The 18280-nt window shown below is 62.0% G+C and overlaps 1 protein-coding gene and 1 long non-coding RNA gene across 4 annotated transcripts; one reads left to right on the top strand and one right to left on the bottom strand.

The window, feature by feature from the left end:
• Positions 4954-12059, bottom strand: LOC106509620. The gene is made up of 3 exons (XR_001307289.2): positions 11646-12059; positions 5678-5787; positions 4954-5253 (listed from the first exon to the last, which is right to left on the bottom strand). It is a non-coding gene; the product is annotated as an uncharacterized LOC106509620 (long non-coding RNA).
• On the top strand, positions 12172-18280 carry ACTB (actin beta). 3 transcript variants are annotated; one of them, XR_002342206.1, is made up of 8 exons: positions 12172-12296; positions 13010-13138; positions 13271-13510; positions 13958-14396; positions 14495-14676; positions 14807-14957; positions 16181-16943; positions 17490-18280. XR_002342206.1 is itself a non-coding variant. In XM_021086047.1 (7 exons), the coding sequence occupies exons 2-6, from the start codon at positions 13016-13018 to the stop codon at positions 14948-14950; spliced, it is 1128 nt and encodes a 375-aa protein (XP_020941706.1). In that variant the 5' UTR covers positions 12172-12296; positions 13010-13015; the 3' UTR covers positions 14951-14957; positions 16181-18280. The 3 variants fall into 3 exon arrangements, 2 of the variants coding, with proteins under 2 accessions (XP_020941706.1, XP_003124328.1); XM_021086047.1 differs by having other exon boundaries at positions 16181-18280; XM_003124280.5 differs by lacking the exons at positions 16181-16943; positions 17490-18280 and having other exon boundaries at positions 14807-15593.

Here is an 18280-nt window from a genome sequence, read left to right as displayed (position 1 = left end):
TTTAGAAAACCTGGAGGCTGCGCGGCGTCCCCGTCGCCCCGCGGGGCCCGCAGGCGGCCACCGCTCCTGGGGGAGGGCCGTGGGGCGGCCCAGCCTGTGGGGCCGGCGCCCCCTCCCCGGGCGCTCCCGAACGTCGCCTTTTATGGAGAGGAAGTTGGGCCAAGTGGGCCGGGCCGGCCCGAGGGGCGGGGTGGGGACCGGCCGGGCCCTGCGGGAGCTCCGGCCCGGCCCGCGCTCGACACCGACACGCACTGGGGCGCCCGGCTTATCTCCTCGCCCGCTGCGCGGCCCTGGGACGCGGGAGGCCCAGAGCCACCGCCACGTGAGCCCGCGCGGGCCTGGGAGCGTCCGATAGTAACCACCCGGCTCAGGGGAGGGGAGGCCTGCACCGGGCCTGCCAGCCTAGCCCTGGCTTCCTATGACCCCATCCGACCCGACCCGGGGGCAGAGCTGCCTGGGATGGGTCTGAGCACGCTCACCTTGGGACCCCAGACAGTTACTCACCTGGGTGTCCGGATGGGCCCCCGCACCCTCTGATTTGACTTAGACCCGCTGCCACCGACCTGGGAGAGTCAGGACCCGGGTCCTGAGCAGGGACTGGCTCAGAATCCTGGCCTCCACCTTCCACAGCCACCACCTCCAGCCCTGGCCGCTTTGTGGGAGAGGGTCAGGGTGGGCTGTGGGTTCCTGAGAACCCAGTGTTCTGCCCCCGACCAGCGTGGTCCCGAGTCCAGCTGGGACCCTGTGAGGCTGTTCTGAGGCCGTGGGGCTCCATTAGGCAGATGAGCATACTGAGGCCCAGAGACAGCAGGGCGCCGGGCTCAGGGTGGTGCCAGCGTTCTGCTCTGCTCTGCACACAGGGGCTGCTGTCGAGGGTCTGCCCAAAGAGAGCCCCCATGAGTGGCTTGAGATAAGTTGTGATTTTCCCCCGGGGATCCCCAGGCCTGGAAGAGAGTTCGCAAGCCTAAGGAACTAAGTGGCAGGTGCTAGGGCTGTGGCAGGGCCTGAGTGCTCTGGTCCGGCCTCTCTGCAAACACCTGTGACACCTGCACAGTCACCTCTCTCCTCTGGGGGTCAGCAAGGCCTGGCCAGGAGTCCAGGTCCCGCCCTTCCTAAGTGTCAGTGCCTCTAAGCTCTCTAGGCCTGTAACCTGTACCTCCCCCCTGCCTCCAGGCCTGGGGTGAGGGTTCAGGGGAGGGTGGGGACAGGTGGAGGGGGTATACTTGCAATTCCTGAGCCGGAAGGCTGGCACCACACCCCGTGCACCCTCGGGGAAAGGTGGCTGTCATGATTAAGTCTAGATAATGCCTTACAAGTGTCCCTAGACGACAGGGAGGGGCCGGATTCCAGCCCCTGCACTTTGCCCTTTTCCCTCTGCTCACGGGGACCCTGGGAGTGGGCTAGGGCACAGGTGATCCATGAACACCTTTCTCCTCCTCCCCCCCTCCCCAAACCAACCCTGAGCAGATGCCACGGAGGGCCGCTGGCCCCGGTCCGTTCCAGGGAACAAGAGCGGTAGGAACCACAGCCCAGCAGCTCCGTGGTTTTTTGTTTTGTTTTGTTTTGTCTTTTTTCCCTAGGGCTGCTCCCTCAGCATATGGAGGTTCCCAGGCTAGGGGTCTCATCAGAGCTGCAGCCACCGGCCTACGCCAGAGCCACAGGAACTCTGACCTATACCACAGCTCACGGCAACGCCGGATCCTTAACCCGCTGAGCAAGGCCAGGGCTTGAACCTACAACCTCATGGTTCCTGGTCGGATTCATTAACCACTGCACCACGACGGGAGCTCTGCAGCTCCATGGTGTTTGACTCTTTGGCTCTCACTCGATTTCACCCTTCTAGAAGCCCCACACAGTTTGCACCCCCCTTTAACAGGTAAGAACACTGAGGCCCCTTCCAGGCAAAGTGAGTGACTTGCCTAGAGTCCCAGAGATGGCACAGTGCCCCCTGTCACCATCTTCCTCCTGCTGTGTGTGACCTTGGGTGTGTCCTCTCCCCACTGTGAGCCTCACTTGAGTTTGGGGAACCATCAAGGCCCCTGCCTCGTGGGACAATTGATGGAGACTGAGCAGGACAGAGCCCGCCTCCTAGAGGCTCATGAAGGGCATCTGGGTACCGGGCACAGTTGATTCTGGAGGCTCACGGCCTCACCTCACCCAGGTGAACACGAGGGACCTGCGGGTACCCCATCCCCGGGCAGGTCCCCAACCTTGCCTGTGTGTCGGCCTTGCTACCCACAGCTATAACACAATGTGATTAAAGCTGCCCTTCCTGCCTCTGGGATTGCCATGGGGACAAAATCCATCTATAGGACATCAGAAATGTGAAAGAGTGTCACAGACACACAAGTGATTATTCCGTTATTTTTGCATAACTCTAGTATTTCTAATACAAACTTGTATCTGGCCAGAGGCAGAGAGAAAGCCGAAATCTGAGGCTACAGGGTTTGTTGCAGAGCCTCCTGGGCCCTCTGAGAATGTAGGGCCATCTCCAGTGGAAACAAATCTGACTAGCATCCATGAGGACACAGGTTTGATCCCTGGCCTCACTCAGTGGGTTAAGGATCTGGTGTTGCTGTGAGCTGTGGTGTGGGTTACAGACTTGGCTCAGGTCCCACGTTGCTGTGGCTGTGGTGTAGGCTGGCAGCTGCAGCTCTAATTGGACCCCTAGCCTGGGAACTTTCTTATGCCGCGGGTGCGGCTCTAAAAAGACAAAGGAAAAAAAAAAGAATGTAGAACCATCTCCTGAAACATCAGACTTGGCCCCACCCCCTCTTCTGCTCCCACACCCTCTGTGGCTCCCCACCACCCTTGCCAACAAAGTCCCAGCTCTTGACTTTATGCCAGTTCTCTGGGAACACACCCGCCCCAGGCATCCTGGGCGCCAGCTAATCTCCAGACTTGGGAAGCACTTTCCACCTCCTGGCTGAGTTCCAAGGCTACTTTCTTGCTGTGTGGCCCTGTAGCTTGCTTTCCTTCTCTGGGCAGGTGCTGAGTCTGCTGAGGGGAGGAACAGCAGGCACCTGACAGCTCTGGGGGAGAGAAGCCCGGAGGCCCTTCAGCTGTCACCTGTGGCAGAGTTCTAGTTCCTAGTTTCTAACCAGTTCTTTGGTGGGTGTCATGGTTCGCCCAGTGCTGGGCCCCAGAGGCTGGCCCAGTAAACTTGTGTCTGTAGGGTGTCTAGCTTCCAGGAGGGCCTGTTTCTTGCCCTTATGGGCTCCAGAACCCAAGCTTAACGCAGCTATTCTAGCCTAGCTCTGTGCCTGTCCGCCTCAGTCTCCCCATCTGTACAATGGGACCTGAGTTCAAGGCCCGCTACATTCCTTCTGAGGGGTAAGTACTCATAGCCCGCTCTGAGCTGTGTTAAGAGGGCTCTCCCAACCCCATCCCCCCTAATCCTGCTCACCCAGTTGACCTCTTTCTCAGTGGGGGCCTCCATGTACTCTACTGGGTGTTGGCCAGAACAAAAATGGTGTTGAGCCAAGATCTCTCCACTGAGAGTTCTATGGACTCAGTTTCCAAAGGTCCCAGCCACATCAGATGTGTGCAGTTCTCCCAACAGGCCCTTCTGACAAGCCCTCTCTAAACTGTCTCCTTTGTAAACTCCTATTCAAACCTCAAAGCCCAGCCAAAAAGACCCCTTCCGTAAAAAGCCTTGCTTGATTCTCAAGCTGGGTTGCTCTTCCTCCATTTCAGCTCCTCACATGTTCAGGATATCAGACAGTTGTTTCCTCTGAGGACCTCTGGAGAACAAGGCTGGCGTCTGACCTGTGAGTGTTATCAGACACTGGGTGAGCCAGCTGCAGCCCAGAGACCTAAGGACTTCCTGTGACACCCACCCTCCCATACTCCCCTCCTGTCAACATCCGCTGGGAGGTGTGAGCCCTGAGCTGGTCCAACCCCTTCCTCCCTCGGCCTATTCCTCATGGGCTTTGGCAGTCCTGGGACACCATCCCTGCCAGGGCTGCGCCCACACCCTCCTGAGACCGGATGCTCACACCGCTGAGAGACCTCAGGCCTACTCCTGCACCCCCTGTGCTTCTGTAGAGAAATGCTCCTTCCTTCTTCCCTCCCTCCCTTTCTTCCTTCCATCTGCAGATGAAAAGCAAAAGTTGCATTAACCCTGCACCATCAGAAGGGCATCCAACCCACAGCGACCCAACTAAATGTGGTCCCTGGAGCTCCTGTCGTGGCTCAGCGGGAATGAACCCGACTAGTATCCATGAGGATGCGGGTTTGATCCCCGGCCTCGCTCTGTGGGCTGAGGATCTGGCGCTGCACGTTGCCGACGCGGCCTGGATCCCGCATTACTGTGGCTGTGGCGTAGGCTGTGGGCTGCAGCTCTGATTCCACCCCTTGTCTGGGAGCTTCTGTACACTTTGGGTGCAGCCCTGGGCGGGGGAACGATTGTGTGGAACACGGAGGGAGAGAGTAAACCTATATAATCACACAGATACATCCAAGAATTGGCTGGATGAACACGACAAAGTGCAGGAGTGGGATCCCCAGAGGGCTTCCTGGAAGAGGGGATGTTTACTCCGAGCCCTGAAAGAGAAGCAGAACTGAAAGAAGCACAAAGGGTGTGTGTGGAGAGAAGGGTCCACTCTGGGCAGAGAGAATGGCAAGTGCAAAGGCCCTGAGGCCAGCAGGAGTTTGGGGCTCTAAGGACTACAGGCCAGGTGAGGCTGGGCCAACCCTCCAAAACTAGCTACCATCTCGGGAAAGCATGGGCTTCAAAGGCGTGCAGCTACATGACCTGAACGCTGTATCCAGCACCCAGACAGAAGGACACGTCCAGGTCCCAGAAGCTTCCCTCACCCGCTTTCCAGCTAGTCCTCCCCCAAAAGGCACCGCCATCCAGATTTCTGCACACACAGATCGGCTCTGCTGACCTTCAGCTCTGCGAACACAGGATCACGCAGACACGGGATCAAACAGATTCCAGATCATACAGACACCAGAGCACACAGCCCCTGGATCATACAAACACCGGATCGCACAGACACAGGAGCACTCAGACACCGGAGCACACAGACACCAGGGCACACGGGCTGCTGTAGCAGGTGAAGTGGTATCTCGCCGTGGTTTTATTTGCATTTCCCGCATGACCCGTGGTGTTGAGCTCCTTTTGTCTTTCCTGGCCATGCGAAGATTTGCGTGGCCTCTTGTCTAAAATGCCCCTTTAGGGCTTTTGCTCACCTCTCTCCTCGATTTGCCGCTCTCTTTCTTGCTCAAACACTGTGTCGGGATTCTCTGCGGGAAGAACAACCCAGAAGGACGTGAAGGAGAAGGTGGTGGCCACCCACTCGCCCTCCTCAGCACCCACCCCTCCTGGGCCCTGCTTCATGTATGACAGGCACGGGAGAGGCGCACACAACACATGAGCACGTGTGCACGCACGCGTGCACACACACACACACACACACACACACAGCGGAAGGTCTTTCCCCCAGGGCTTCACGGCCCCTCCTCTGGGAGCTGGCCCAGGAGGGAGGGGGCCAACTGAGATGGGGCTCCGGGGGGTCAGGGTGCACCGCCCCTGCTGTCCCCTGTTGGAGCCCCTCCCAGGTCCTGTAGCCTCCAGCGAGCCTGGGACGAGACGTGGTCCCATGGCCTTCATGTCACAGGGCCAGGGCGATCCTGGCCCGAGTCGCCTGCATGGCCACCCTGTACTCACCCTGGGCAGGCTCTGCTCAAGCACGTCTGCTGGCGCATCTGTCCCCTCCCTGCGGCTCTGTGATGAAGGGGAGCTAGTCTGCCAAGGCCACAGACTCCCAAGCAGCTTGCCTGTGTCCAAGCAGAGAGACTTTGGAGCTGAGCACTGAGAACTTTCCATCCAATTCTTTTTTTTTTTTTTTTTTTTTTTTGGTCTTTTTAGGGCCGCGCCCATGGCATATGGAAGCTCCCAGGCTAGGGGTCAAATCAGAGCCGCAGCAGCCGGCCTACGCCACAGCCACAGCCATGCCAGACCCCAGCCGTGTCTGCGACCTATGCTGCAGCTCACAGCCATGCCAGACCTTTATCCCACTGAGCGAGGCCAGGGATGGAACCCACATCCTCCTGGATACTAGTCTGGTTCTTAACCCGCTGAGCCACCATGGCAACTCCCCAGGTCAGGCTTTAGAGCCATCATGCCTCTTGGCTAAGTGGAGTGGGGGCCTGTCCTGTGCTGGACGGACCAGCCTGGCTCTCCCCGCGGAAAACCTGGCCTTGTCCTTGCTGTCCTGGCTGCACACAAAAGGCCAACCCCCAGCCCTCAGGCCGGGACCCCAGCCTGCCGCATGTGCTCTGTGGCGCTGGGTAAGCTCTGCCCATCTCTGGACCTTGGCTTCCCTGTTGATAGGTAGGCAGGTGATGGCCAGCTTCCAGGCTGTCTGTGACAGGCCCCTCAAAGGCCCGGGAGGCCCAGCCAGACGGCGTCATCCACGCAGGGTCTTGCTGACCCCGGTTGGCCCAGAGATGCCTTGTCACTTTCCAAGGACATCCAGGGGTGAGAAAGAACCGAGTCCTGCTTTGTGGATGGCACGCTCTCTCCTGGGGCTCCCCGCCTGCTCGGGGGCCTCCTTCACACTGGCTTTGCTAAGAGGGCATGGCATGTGGCCCCACTGTGTGCAGTGGCATTCACTGCTGAGTCCTGCCTGGGTCTGGACCAAGCCCCACCCTGTGTTCTTGGTCCCAGCTGTGGGCACGTGTGTCCTCAGGTCCATCTGTGTGTCCCCAGGGCTATGGGTCTCAGCAGCCCAGGTGAGTGAATGTGACAGCCCCAGTCATTCCCTAGTGACCTGGGAAATGGAGGGGGGAGGGCCCTGCCTGCTGCCCCCGTCCCCCCCACCGGCCCTTGTGCCAGGGAACCCCTTCCCTGCCTGACCTGCCAAACCCACGCCCGTGGCTGGGGCTTCTCTGGGCTCGCACAGAACCAGTCTCACCGGGTCAGGACTGTGTCTCCAGCGGACAGTGCAGCCCGGGCTTGGTCCCCCCTCTGTATCCCTGGCAGCACTGAAGCTCTGGCTGCAGGGCAGGCTCAGGTTTCTGGCCAGCCCAGCAGGCGGCTGAGATTTCTGGCCCAGGAGGGCCTGGCTCCGCAGCTACGTGGGGGAGCCGATCGGGTTTCCACTTGGCCGGGCCCGGGCCCCAGGCCCCAGGCTGGAGGAGTGGCGTCAGCTGAGGACTGGCCCCACGTGGGGCCCTGGGCACCAGGGAGGGAGCCCAGCTCTGCACTGCCCACTGGCCACTCTGAGCCTCAGTTTCCCCAGCTGGGGCCTCAGGGACACAGCCGGCCCCTTTGAGCCTGGCCAGGGGCCTTGACCCCACACCAGGCTCTGGTGCGTTCTGAGAATCGCAGGCTATTAACTGCTAGGCCGGGTCTCTGGCTCTCACTGGTCTCAGTTGGCTTGTCTGAGAAATGGGGAGATTCCTGCCTGGCCGGGGTGGGGCGGGGTGAACTTTCTGCGTGGTGACACAGGCTCGGCTTGGCTCCGCTCGCGGTGGGCCCTCGGGGACTCTGTCCTCCCCTCGTCCTCCTGTGGACGGGGTGGCCGGGCTGCACCCTGAGGTGGGTGAGCTGTGGCTGTGAGTCAGCCCTGGCCCCACCCGCCGGCACGCTCCCAACACCTCCCTCCCCTCCTGCTCGTTCCCCTTTCACTTCCTCCAGGAGGGGCAGCCCCCAGCACTTCCACTGCCCCTGCCCCCAGCTCCCGGGGCATTTCTGAGCCCCCAGCCCAGGCAGGGAAGGTGCAGGAGCAAGGCCACCAGCCAGGAAGGGGCTGGGTCCCAACGGCGACCACAGCCATGGGCGCCCAGCCCTGGGCCTGAGACTTGAGAGCCCAGGTCACTGACTGCCCCCGGCCCCCTGGGAGCCAGATGCTCCCTGCCCCTTCGCACAGCCCCAAGACAGAGGCCCAAGGTGTAGGGTCCACGCAGCCTCCTGTCTGTGCCATTCATGCGGGTGTGTTTGCCAGCACTTTGGGGTGCTGGGCCCAGGAGCCTCCAGAACCCCGCTTGGCCTGAACTTGAAGTGCGGCTGACCCCACCCCACTTGGTTCAACCTGTCACCCAGCTTCTCAGGCCTCTGTCCCGGGCCAGCTCCCTTGGCCTCCAGGTGACTCGGGCAGGCCACCAGCCACTCCCAGTGGGCTACTGTGGGCCCGGGTGAGGAATGGACCTCAGAGACCCCCTGGGACCACAACTTGGTGGGGCGTGAGGCTGGGATGCCTCCAGTCTGCCTGGGACAACTGTCAGGCCCTGAGGGACTGCCCCCTCTCAGCAGTCAGGGTCTGCCCGGGTCACCTCGAGGTCTTATCCAGAGAATGGGGACAACGGGCCCAGAAGGGCCCGGGGCTCCGAGGAGAGGGCTCAGCTGGGTGTGCAGCGGGGATGGCCAGGGAAAAATCGCATCTCTTTCTGAAAAACTCACTCAGGTGGGCTGGGCTGGGGACTCCCCAGGAGGTTGGGCAGTTCCCCAGGGTGCCCTGGGGCCAGGAAGAGAGAGGGTGGTTTTTAAGGATTTTTAAAAACTCTCCCAGGAAGTGTCACAAGTTCCCAGTTTCTCCGGGGCAGGGATCCCCCTTGGCAGATGACTCTATCCGTCGGGGAGCAGGGGACGCCCCAGGGCGGGCTGAGGATCTGGAGGCTGCCTAGTGACAGCCCTGGGACAGACTCTGGCTGGAGGCTGGGCTGGGGCCAAGGCCTTGGCGAATGCCCAGGAGAGCACGCAGGGCCCAGTCCGGCCTCCCTCCGCTGGCTGGGCACCCCAGAGGCCTGCCCCAGGAAATCCACTGCTCTCCTCCCTGGGCATCAGAACCTGTTCTCTTTGGTTCTCTTGTTTGAGGTCTGTCTCAGGAATCACATCTGCTTCTTCAGGGGATTGCTCAAAACAGTGTCTGGTGCTGTTCCTCTCTGGAAGCGTGCCTGGCTGCCTGGGGCTGGTGTGTGGGATGTAGGAGCAGCGTGATCCAGGAGGTTGAGCTCCTGCCTGTGCCCTTGCTGAGTGATCCTGGCTGGGTCACTTCCCCTCTCTGGGCAGGAAGGTGACCGCTGTTCTGGTGGGGGGAGCAAGTCCTGGCAGGCTTCCTGGAGCGGGCAGCCGGAGAGCTGGCCCTGAAGGTTGAGGCAAAGTGGGGCAGGAGGCAGAGGAACCCCAAGTCCAGTAAATTCCGAGGTCCAGACTCTCCTCTGGAGACCATCTGGGAGCAGGCGAGGACGGGCGAGGAAAGAGGTGGCGGGGCGAGCAGGCTCGGAGCCTCAGGACGCTGGTGGTGTGACCGGAGGCTAGTGGCTGCCTCTCTGGGCCTTAGGAGATAAGCACTGAGAAGGAAGGACCCAGGAATTTAGACTTTGGAACAGCCTTTGGCCCCAGTCCCTGGGGACACTGCAGGGGGACACTTTACCCAGGGAGGGGCCTCCAGGCCCTGCACCTCGAACCCCCGACAGGGGACTCCGTGCCCTGGGCCCTTTTCCAGCCCGGCCTCAGTGTCCGCATCTGTAACAAGGGCCGTGTTTGCTGGACTGTTGGCAGGGTCTCTCCCGGAGCCGGCGGTCTCGTTGGGAGGTCTCCTCCCCTTCTGGGTCCCAGCTCAGTGTCTCCCTCTGAAAAATGTGCCTTGGGGTCCCCGCAGGGGCGGGCAGCGGCGGGGCCCCCAGGCCAGAGCCAGGCAGCCAGCGGGGCGGCCTGGGCTGGAGGAGGCGGGCTTGGTCTCTGGCGTGGGTTGTAAATGTCCCCTCGCCTGGGGGCCTCGCGGGCAGGGGACCGCAGAGAAGAAAAAAGCCCCGGAAAGGCAAGAACGGTCCCCACGGGCGGGGGCGGCCGGGGGGCCGGGGCTGTGCGCCTGCCCGGGCGGCTCTGAAAACTCCCTGCCTGCGAGGGCAAAGTTCCCGGCCAGCCGAGAACCTGTTCACTTCCTCTCCCGCGGTCTCCTCCCTCTTCCTCTGGCCGCCTCACTTCCTCTTTTCCTCCTCCTGCTGCTCTCTCCCCCCCCCCCCAGCGCCTCCCCTCCCCCAGGCGGCTGCCCAGCCCCCTCCCAGGCCTCCTTCTTTCGGGGTCCTTTCTCAGGACCCAGGACACCCAGGCCGTCCCTTCTTCAGCCCTCAGATCAGGGCCCTGGGGGGGGCCCCGCAGGAGGAGGGGGATGCTGGCCGGCACAGGAGACCACTGGGCTGCGGCAGACAGAGGGCCAGGAGGGTACCAGGCCCCCAGGTCAGTGGGGGCGAGCGTGCCCCTTGGCTGGCCCTGGTTGAGAAGAGGCCAGGTGGCAGCACAGGTCCTGCCTGGGGACCAGCCTGGCTCTCCATCCTTGCCCTGCCCGGGGGGCCCTGCAGTGGTCCCAGTGTGACCAGCCCCCCCACCGGGCTGGCAGCCCATCAACCCGCAGCAAACCCCACCTCCCGCCCCAACCCCCGAATCACAGGGCTGGCAGGTCCTGAGGTGGCTGGCCCCTCGCCCACGACTGAGAGACACAAGGCCTGGGACAGGGAGCGCAGTCTGGCCCCTGGGAGGGAGGGAGTGGATGGGCTGGGAACATTCGCCCAGGCCTGGGGCGGGGTTGGGGGAGTTGTTCCCTGGGAATGCTAGCTGGTGGCCCTGAGCCTGCAGGCTCTGCTGTGCGCTGGGGGACGGTCACCCTTCCTACCTGTTTGTAGCCTCTGCAACCTTCCAAGTGCCCTGCCACTGGCCTCCCACAGGGGGCTGGACCAAGCTGCCTCTTCCCTGGCCAGATTCCACACCCATATATGGACTAATCTTTCGCTGGTTTCAACACACACTCAAGGAGCACCTACTATGCGTAGCAAAGCCCTAGGCAGACCTGGAGACAGACGCCCGAGGGCAGGCCAGGGCCCCCACCTGGACCCCTCTGCCCTGTTTCCTTTGTGGGAAAATTCAGCTTGTCACGGCCTCGGAGAAGGTGCACCTCCACGCTGCCCCGCTGGGCTTCCTTCGGCCACTCACTGCCCACTGGTGGCCCCCGCCTGGGTGCAGGCTCTCCCTGCTGGACAGGCAGTTCCCAGAGCAGGGAACCACTGGGAACACCCGGGGGCACCCAGGTCTGACCCCGTGTTTGGTGGAGAGACCAGGGCAGGAGTGGGCCCCAGCTGGTCCCTGCTGCCCCACCCCCCTCCCCCTAACTCCTCTCTGGCACATTGAATGTCCTTCCCCAGTCCTTGGTGGCCTCCAGATGGTCTAGGAGGGCAGTTCAGCTGTGGCTGCACGTGACAGACAGACGATGGATGGTGGGTCCCAGAGCTGTGCTCAGTGGCCCTGCCTGCCTGCAGCCAGCAGTGCTTGGCAGCTGCCTGGGTCGCCAGCTAATGGCCCAGGCTTGGCCTTGGCTGGGTGTGACCAGGCAGCCTCAGCCGCAGCCCAGCTCCATGGGAACAGCTTCTCTGCTCTACGGAGCCCACCTCTCCTGGGCCTGCAGCAAGGGAGGCCTGGAGCCCTCTTCACGGGGAACTTCCAGCCCCCAGCCCCTGGGGCCTGTCCTGTCCCTAGAGACTGCAGTCCTGAAGCCCCTGCTACGTGTCTCCAAGTCCCCTGACTCAAGCATGCCCCACCATAGCCCTCAAGCCCACGGTCTCTAAGTAATGTGCCCCCTTAGCAAGCTCAGCACCCCCACTTAGCAAGCTCAGCACCCCCAGTCGGGGCCCCCCCTTACCCAGGCTTTCTGGGCAGCAGAGCTAATGTCGCCAAGGGGAGGGTGACTCTCTCATCACTCCTTTCCCCCACCTGCTCCTTAAGCATGCACCCACAGCAACCAGGGACTCTCGCATCCGTGCTGACCCTTGCCCACAGGGGCGCTCACTGCTTTGGGGCATCCACATTCGGAGGGTGCCGGGGTGGGGAGACCCGGAGACCAGCAGGCCGGGTGCAGGCCTGGCCAAGCGGGGCCGGACCCGACACTGCTCAGGCGGGCGGCGGCCCACTGTTGGGGCCCAGCACCCAAGGGCGGCCGACGCCAAAACTCTCTCCCTCCTCTTCCTCAATCTCGCTCTCGCTCTCTCCTAGCCAGTCCATCTCCCTCCCTCTTTCTTTTTTTTTTTTTTTCTTTTTTTTTTTTTTTGCAAAAGGAGGGGAGAGGGGGTAAAAAAATGCTGCACTGTGCGGCGAGGCCGGTGAGTGAGCGGCGCGGGGCCAATCAGCGCTCGCCGTTTCGAAAGTTGCCTTTTATGGCTCGAGCCGCCGCGACTGCGCCCCATAAAACCCGGCGGCGCGACGCACAGCCACAGCCGAGACCGCGTCCACTCCGCCAGCACAGGCCCCTCGCCCTTGCCGCTCCGCCTTCGCCGCCGGTCTACACCGCTACCAGGTAGGGTCCCCGCACCGGCCGGGCCGCTGATGCGCTGGGCCCGTGCCTCTTGTGGGCAGGTGGCCCCCTCCGCCCCGGCCCCGTGGACAGCCGGCCGGGTGCCGGGAATGGACTCATGCGCTCCTCGTTCGGGGCCCGGGCTGCGCTCGGGGAGCGCTCCCAGAGTGTTTCTTTGGGAGCCCTAGCGGCGGCGATTCTTTGTCCGAGCGGGCCGATCGCTCCGCCGGCGGGAGAGCAGTGCAGCCGGGCGGCGGGGCGGGTGGGTGGGCGCGGCGCGGTGGCCGAGCCGGGTGGGGGCTGGGACGCCAGTGCGCGTGCGTGTGCGCCGTAGGCCCAGGAGGCGAGGGCGGGGCGGGCGGCCGGAAGGGGTGGGGTCGCCGCGGCGCGAGAGCGCCTGCGCGCACTTCCTCGCGGAGCCACGGGCCGCCCCGGGTGTGGTCGCCGCGCGCCCGCCGAGTGGCGCTTTTTGGGCGGGGCGGGGCTGGCGCCCAGTGGGGAGGGGGCGGAGGCCTGGCTTCCTGCCGCGCGCCTCGGGGCCGCCTCCGACCAGCGTTTGCCTTTTATGGTAATAACGCGGCCGGCCGGCTTCCTTTGTCCCCAATCTGGGCGCGTGCCGGCGCCCCCTGGCGGCTCGAACGCGCGTCGCGCCGGAAGTGAGTAGGGCGGAGGCGGCCGCACCCGGCCTCCGGCTCACGGTCCTGCTGCCCCTGCAGTTCGCCATGGATGACGATATTGCTGCGCTCGTGGTCGACAACGGCTCCGGCATGTGCAAGGCCGGCTTTGCGGGCGACGATGCTCCCCGGGCCGTCTTCCCCTCCATCGTGGGGCGCCCCCGACACCAGGTAGGGCGCCGCCCTCGGGTCTGACTTGGTGGGTGGGGTCTTGGTAGCAGGTGGAGGGAAGGGGGAGGCTTTCTGCGTGGGGGCCGGTGGGGCCGGGCCCGGGCTGAAGGCGCCTCGCCCCTCCTTCCGCAGGGCGTGATGGTGGGCATGGGCCAGAAGGACTCCTACGTGGGGGACGAGGCCCAGAGCAAGAGAGGCATCCTGACCCTCAAGTACCCCATCGAGCACGGCATCGTCACCAACTGGGACGACATGGAGAAGATCTGGCACCACACCTTCTACAACGAGCTGCGTGTGGCCCCCGAGGAGCACCCCGTGCTGCTGACCGAGGCCCCCCTGAACCCCAAAGCCAACCGTGAGAAGATGACCCAGGTCAGTGGCCCACTGGGCTCTCTCGGGCGGCCGCCCCCTCCTCTCTTGCCCCTCTTTGCCACGCCCTTTCTCACTTGTTCTTTCTTCTGCCATTTTCCTAGGACTTTTCTTCTCTGACCTGAGTCTCCTTTGGAACTCTGCAGGTTCTATTTGCTTTTCCCCAGCTGGAGTCTTTCTCGTGTTTGCCTTTCTGACTAGGTGTTAAAAGCATAAGGTGCTGTGGGTGTATAGGTACTAACACTGGCTCGTGTGACAAAGCCGACGAGGCTGCCGTAAAGGGGCCTCGGAGTGTGTATCCCGTAGGTGCACAGTAGGTCTGACGTGACTCCCCGACCTGGGGTCCCCAGCACACTTAGCCGTGTTCCTTGCACTCTCTGCATGTCCCCAGTCCGGCCTGACTGCCCCCGGCGGCTTCCCGAGGGTGACAGCGTCCCTCCCTCCCTCCAGATCATGTTCGAGACCTTCAACACCCCAGCCATGTACGTGGCCATCCAGGCCGTGCTGTCCCTGTACGCCTCTGGCCGCACCACTGGCATCGTGATGGACTCCGGAGACGGGGTCACCCACACGGTGCCCATCTACGAGGGGTACGCCCTGCCCCACGCCATCCTGCGTCTGGACCTGGCTGGCCGGGACCTGACCGACTACCTCATGAAGATCCTGACGGAGCGGGGCTACAGCTTCACCACCACGGCCGAGCGGGAGATCGTGCGGGACATCAAGGAGAAGCTGTGCTACGTCGCCCTGGACTTCGAGCAGGAGATGGCCACTGCCGCGTCCTCCTCCTCCCTGGAGAAGAGCTACGAGCTGCCCGACGGCCAGGTCATCACCATCGGCAACGAGCGCTTCCGCTGCCCCGAGGCGCTCTTCCAGCCCTCCTTCCTGGGTGAGGACGCAGCCCTGGCCCTGCCTTCCCCCCGCCCCCCCTGGCTCACCCGGTGGTGGCCACAGCGGAAGCTCAGTCGGGCTTCTCTCCCCCCTCAGGCATGGAATCCTGCGGCATCCACGAAACTACCTTCAACTCCATCATGAAGTGCGACGTCGACATCCGCAAGGACCTCTACGCCAACACGGTGCTGTCGGGTGGCACCACCATGTACCCAGGCATCGCCGACAGGATGCAGAAGGAGATCACGGCCCTGGCGCCCAGCACGATGAAGATCAAGGTGAGTGCCCAGCCTGAGCTGGCCGGGTGCGGCCGGGCGGCGTGGGTGCCACGGCAGCCGCCGCGGAGCGGGTGCTCTGGGGACCAGGGCTCTGACCGCCACCCGCCTCACTGTCCCCTTCTCCTTCCAGATCATCGCGCCTCCAGAGCGCAAGTACTCCGTGTGGATCGGCGGCTCCATCCTGGCCTCGCTGTCCACCTTCCAGCAGATGTGGATCAGCAAGCAGGAGTACGACGAGTCCGGCCCCTCCATCGTCCACCGCAAATGCTTCTAGGCGGACTGTTAGTTGCATTCCACCTTTTTCTTGACAAAACCTAACTTGCGCAGAAAATGAGATGAGATTGGCATGGCTTTATTTGGTTTTGTTTTTTTGGTTTTTTTTTTTGTCTTGATATTTTTTTTTTTTTTTTTTTTTGGCGCTTGACTCAGGATTTAAAAACTGGAACGGTGAAGGTGACAGCAGTCGGTTGGATGGAGCATCCCCCAAAGTTTTACAATGTGGCCGAGGACTTTGATTGTACATTGTTCTTTTTTTTTTTTTTTTTTTTTTTTTTTAAATAGTCATTCCAAGTATCATGAGATGCATTGTTACAGGAAGTCCCTGCCTTCCCAAAAGCTGCCCCGCCTCCCCCTGAGGAGAAGGGCCAGTCCTCGCCCAGGTCCACCCGAGGAGGGCAGTAGCATCGCTTTAGTGTAAATTATGTACTCCAACATTTTTTTTAATCTTCGCCTTAATACTTGTTCTTTTTGTTTGTTTTATTTTGAGTGGTCAGCCATCACAATCCCCTTTTTTGTCCCGCAACTTGAAGTATGAAGGCTTTTGGTCCCCCTAGGAGCGGGTTGAGGTGCGGAGGCAGCCAGGGCTTACCTGTACACTGACTTGAGACCAGTTCAATAAAGTGCACACCTTAAAGAAACACGGCTTTGTGGTGGCTGGCGTTGTTGGGTGCTGGGGAGAAGGGTGGGGGACGGGGGCGCATTTGGGGTACCTCTTAGCTCTGAGGGGTCTTGGGGTGGGGGTTATGGGAGAGGTCAGGGTTCTGGCCTCTCGTCTTGCTTGTTTTAAATGAACTCCCTGACCTGGCCTTTAAACCTCCATCTCTCATTGGCTTCTGAGGTCCTGGTGATGGGGTGGGAGCCAGGGTGTTGGGTCCGGGTACCACACCTCAGGGGAATTGGGGACCTTGGCTCCTGGATACGCCCTCACTTGCTGAGCTTGGGGTCCTCCTGGGGTGGGGATGGGGCCTCCCTGGCCACACTCCTCCCTCACCTCTTCCTGTGCCTGTCCTGATGGCCAGGGGATGGCCTTTATGACACCTGTAGAAGGGACTTCTTTAGGGGTCTCTGGTGGTGCCACCCATCCTATGCCTGTGGGGAGGGGGTGTTGGGTGGCAGAAGTGGCCCCACTTGGCCCTGGGGGTGGCACTTGTTGGAGAGGTGGATTCTGCCTCCCTGGATGGAGAGTGGGTGCCACCCTGCGCACTGGCTATTCTGTTCCTTTAAGTGCAGCCCTGGCCTCATTCTCTCGGGACCTGCAGGGAAGCAGCCATGGAGGGCAGGGTCTCCCTGGTTAAGAAGAAGAAAACCAAGCCTGGACTACCTCCTGTCTGCTGAGAAGCTGTGATGGACGCAGGCAAGAGGGTGAGGCCCCCCAGGAGGGGCACCCGTCTTGCCCCCACACCTCCAGAGGGAGTGAGGCACAGAAACCCACCCCTAGGTCCATCCAGATTTGAGGCCCTGAGGGGGCCCCTTCCGGTGAACCTCTCCAGGTTTACCCTTCACCTTGGGGGCCGAGGCCCTTGGGGACGGGTCCATTCCAGGTCTGGAGGAACGTGAGAAATGGAACTGTCAGCGCAAAGGTGGGGAGGAGACTGCGGGCCGTGGGGATGGGCCCCCAAACCACATGGGCGCCCCAGGCGGGCTTCCCAGTTCAGTCAGTACCTGCCGTCCTGTCCAGAAGGGGCCTATTCCCCAGGGTGTCCCGAGCTGCCTCTCACCTGGGCAGAAAGAAGAGCAGAGTCAGAGGCCCCGGAACCGGGGTCTGGGAAGGGAAGCCCCTCGGGCCAGTTCTGGCTCTTCTGCTCTCACTCAGGGGTAGTGGGGAACCCTGGCCCCTGGGAGCTTTGTAGCGGGGATGGCTTAACCATTTCACAGCTAGTAGCTGAGTGCCTACTGTGTGCTGAAGTTTGGGACACAGACGAGGGGCTGCCAGTCTGGAAACAAGGATCCCCCCCGCCCTCAGGAGGTGCCGGAGAATAAACATGAAGGTACAACTCCCAGGGGTTGGTAATGAGAAGAAGGGAAGAGCAGAGGCTGGGTGGTTAACAAAACGGAGAGATGCAGGTTAAAAAAAAAAAAAAGCAATCATCGTTTTGCTTCTTTTGAATAACAAATAAGGTAATAAAAAGACCAGAAACCAAGCGGATGGGGGTGGGTCCCTCTTAAGCCGGGGGCTTCCTTGGAGGGAGGGGGCTGGGAGCTGGTCCCCAGACGCCAGATGACAGTCACCTGGGCAGGTGGGGGGTGGTCTCAGGCAGAGGCCCTGGCGATGAATGGGAGGGTGGTGGCCTTGTGTCTGGTCTTTGTGGCCCTGGGAGGTCACGTCACTGTACCCGCCCAGTGGAGAAATGGGAACGTGGGTAGCAGCTGGAGGGGTGCTTGTGGGCAGGCGCTTCCCTGTGAAAGGACACACATCGGACCCTTTAGGTCCTGCTCCTCCTGCCCCGCTCCCCAGGGGTCAGCTGATCCTCTGAGCCTGGCTGAGCCAGAGGAAGGCCCACTGCCTTCTGCTTTCCTCGGCACCCACTTTACAGATCAGGAAACCAAAGCCAAAGGGGGACAAGGACCCTGGCCCCTGGTTACCCGCCTGCCACGTGAGGAAGCTGGCGATGGACCCTGGCACCCGTGAAGCCCAGCAGATCAACGGCCAGACACGGCCTGGTTCAGCCCCACAGAGGGACCTCCCCTGCTTTACAGACGTGCAGCATCTCTGCTCCGACCCGAGGCCACCTCGGCCTGGGTGGTGTGCTCCTGCTTCCCAGGTGGCTGGCTCCCCCATGAGGCCACTCTGATCACCTGAGGGCCACTTCTCAAGGCGCTGAAACCGCCTCTCCCGGGACGGTCCCTCCTCTGCGAGGCAGCCCTGGCCTGGATGGAACAGGCGCCCTGAGAGCGGGGAGTCCTGGCCAGCGTGGGGCTGGGAGCCCAGGGGGTTCCCTTCCCCCCCGACTCGTCCTCCTGGAGCCCAGAGGTGAAGATGCAGGGAGGCCGCTCCTGCTGTCAGACAGGCGTCCCTCTGAAGCCCTGAGGCACCTCGGAGGGGCAGTGGCAGCATTTGAACACACGCGCTGGCCTGGGATCAGCCAAGGGACTGGGGACTGAGGACAGCCAGGGCCCCTGCCAGTGGCTGGTGTCTTTGCTTCCCATGCTCCGCTTATTGAACATGCAACCTGTGCTTCTGCAGCTCCACTGGGAGGGAGGGAGGTGATGTGGGGACGGGCTGGCCCTCCTGGGGCTTATAGTCCTGCTGCTCTGCCCCCTGGGGTCACACATGGCTGTTTACGTTTCAGTAAATCACAGGTAAGAGCCTGGAGTTGGAGTTACA

The sequence above is a fragment of the Sus scrofa genome, chromosome 3, assembly GCF_000003025.6.
Source record: "Sus scrofa isolate TJ Tabasco breed Duroc chromosome 3, Sscrofa11.1, whole genome shotgun sequence".
NCBI classification, from domain to species: domain Eukaryota; kingdom Metazoa; phylum Chordata; class Mammalia; order Artiodactyla; family Suidae; genus Sus; species Sus scrofa.
Note: the sequence above shows the minus strand (reverse complement) of the source record. Positions and strands in the feature narration are given on the sequence as shown.

What these genes read in the sequence shown, in the direction of transcription:
- ACTB (XM_021086047.1), top strand. Translation starts at nt 13,016, where the DNA reads ATGGATGACGATATTGCTGCGCTCGTGGTCGACAACGGCTCCGGCATG. An exon ending in TGGGGCGCCCCCGACACCAG is followed by an intron (nt 13,139 to 13,270) that starts GTAGGGCGCCGC and finishes CTCCTTCCGCAG; the next exon opens with GGCGTGATGGTGGGCATGGG. An exon ending in CTTCCAGCCCTCCTTCCTGG is followed by an intron (nt 14,397 to 14,494) that starts GTGAGGACGCAG and finishes CTCCCCCCTCAG; the next exon opens with GCATGGAATCCTGCGGCATC.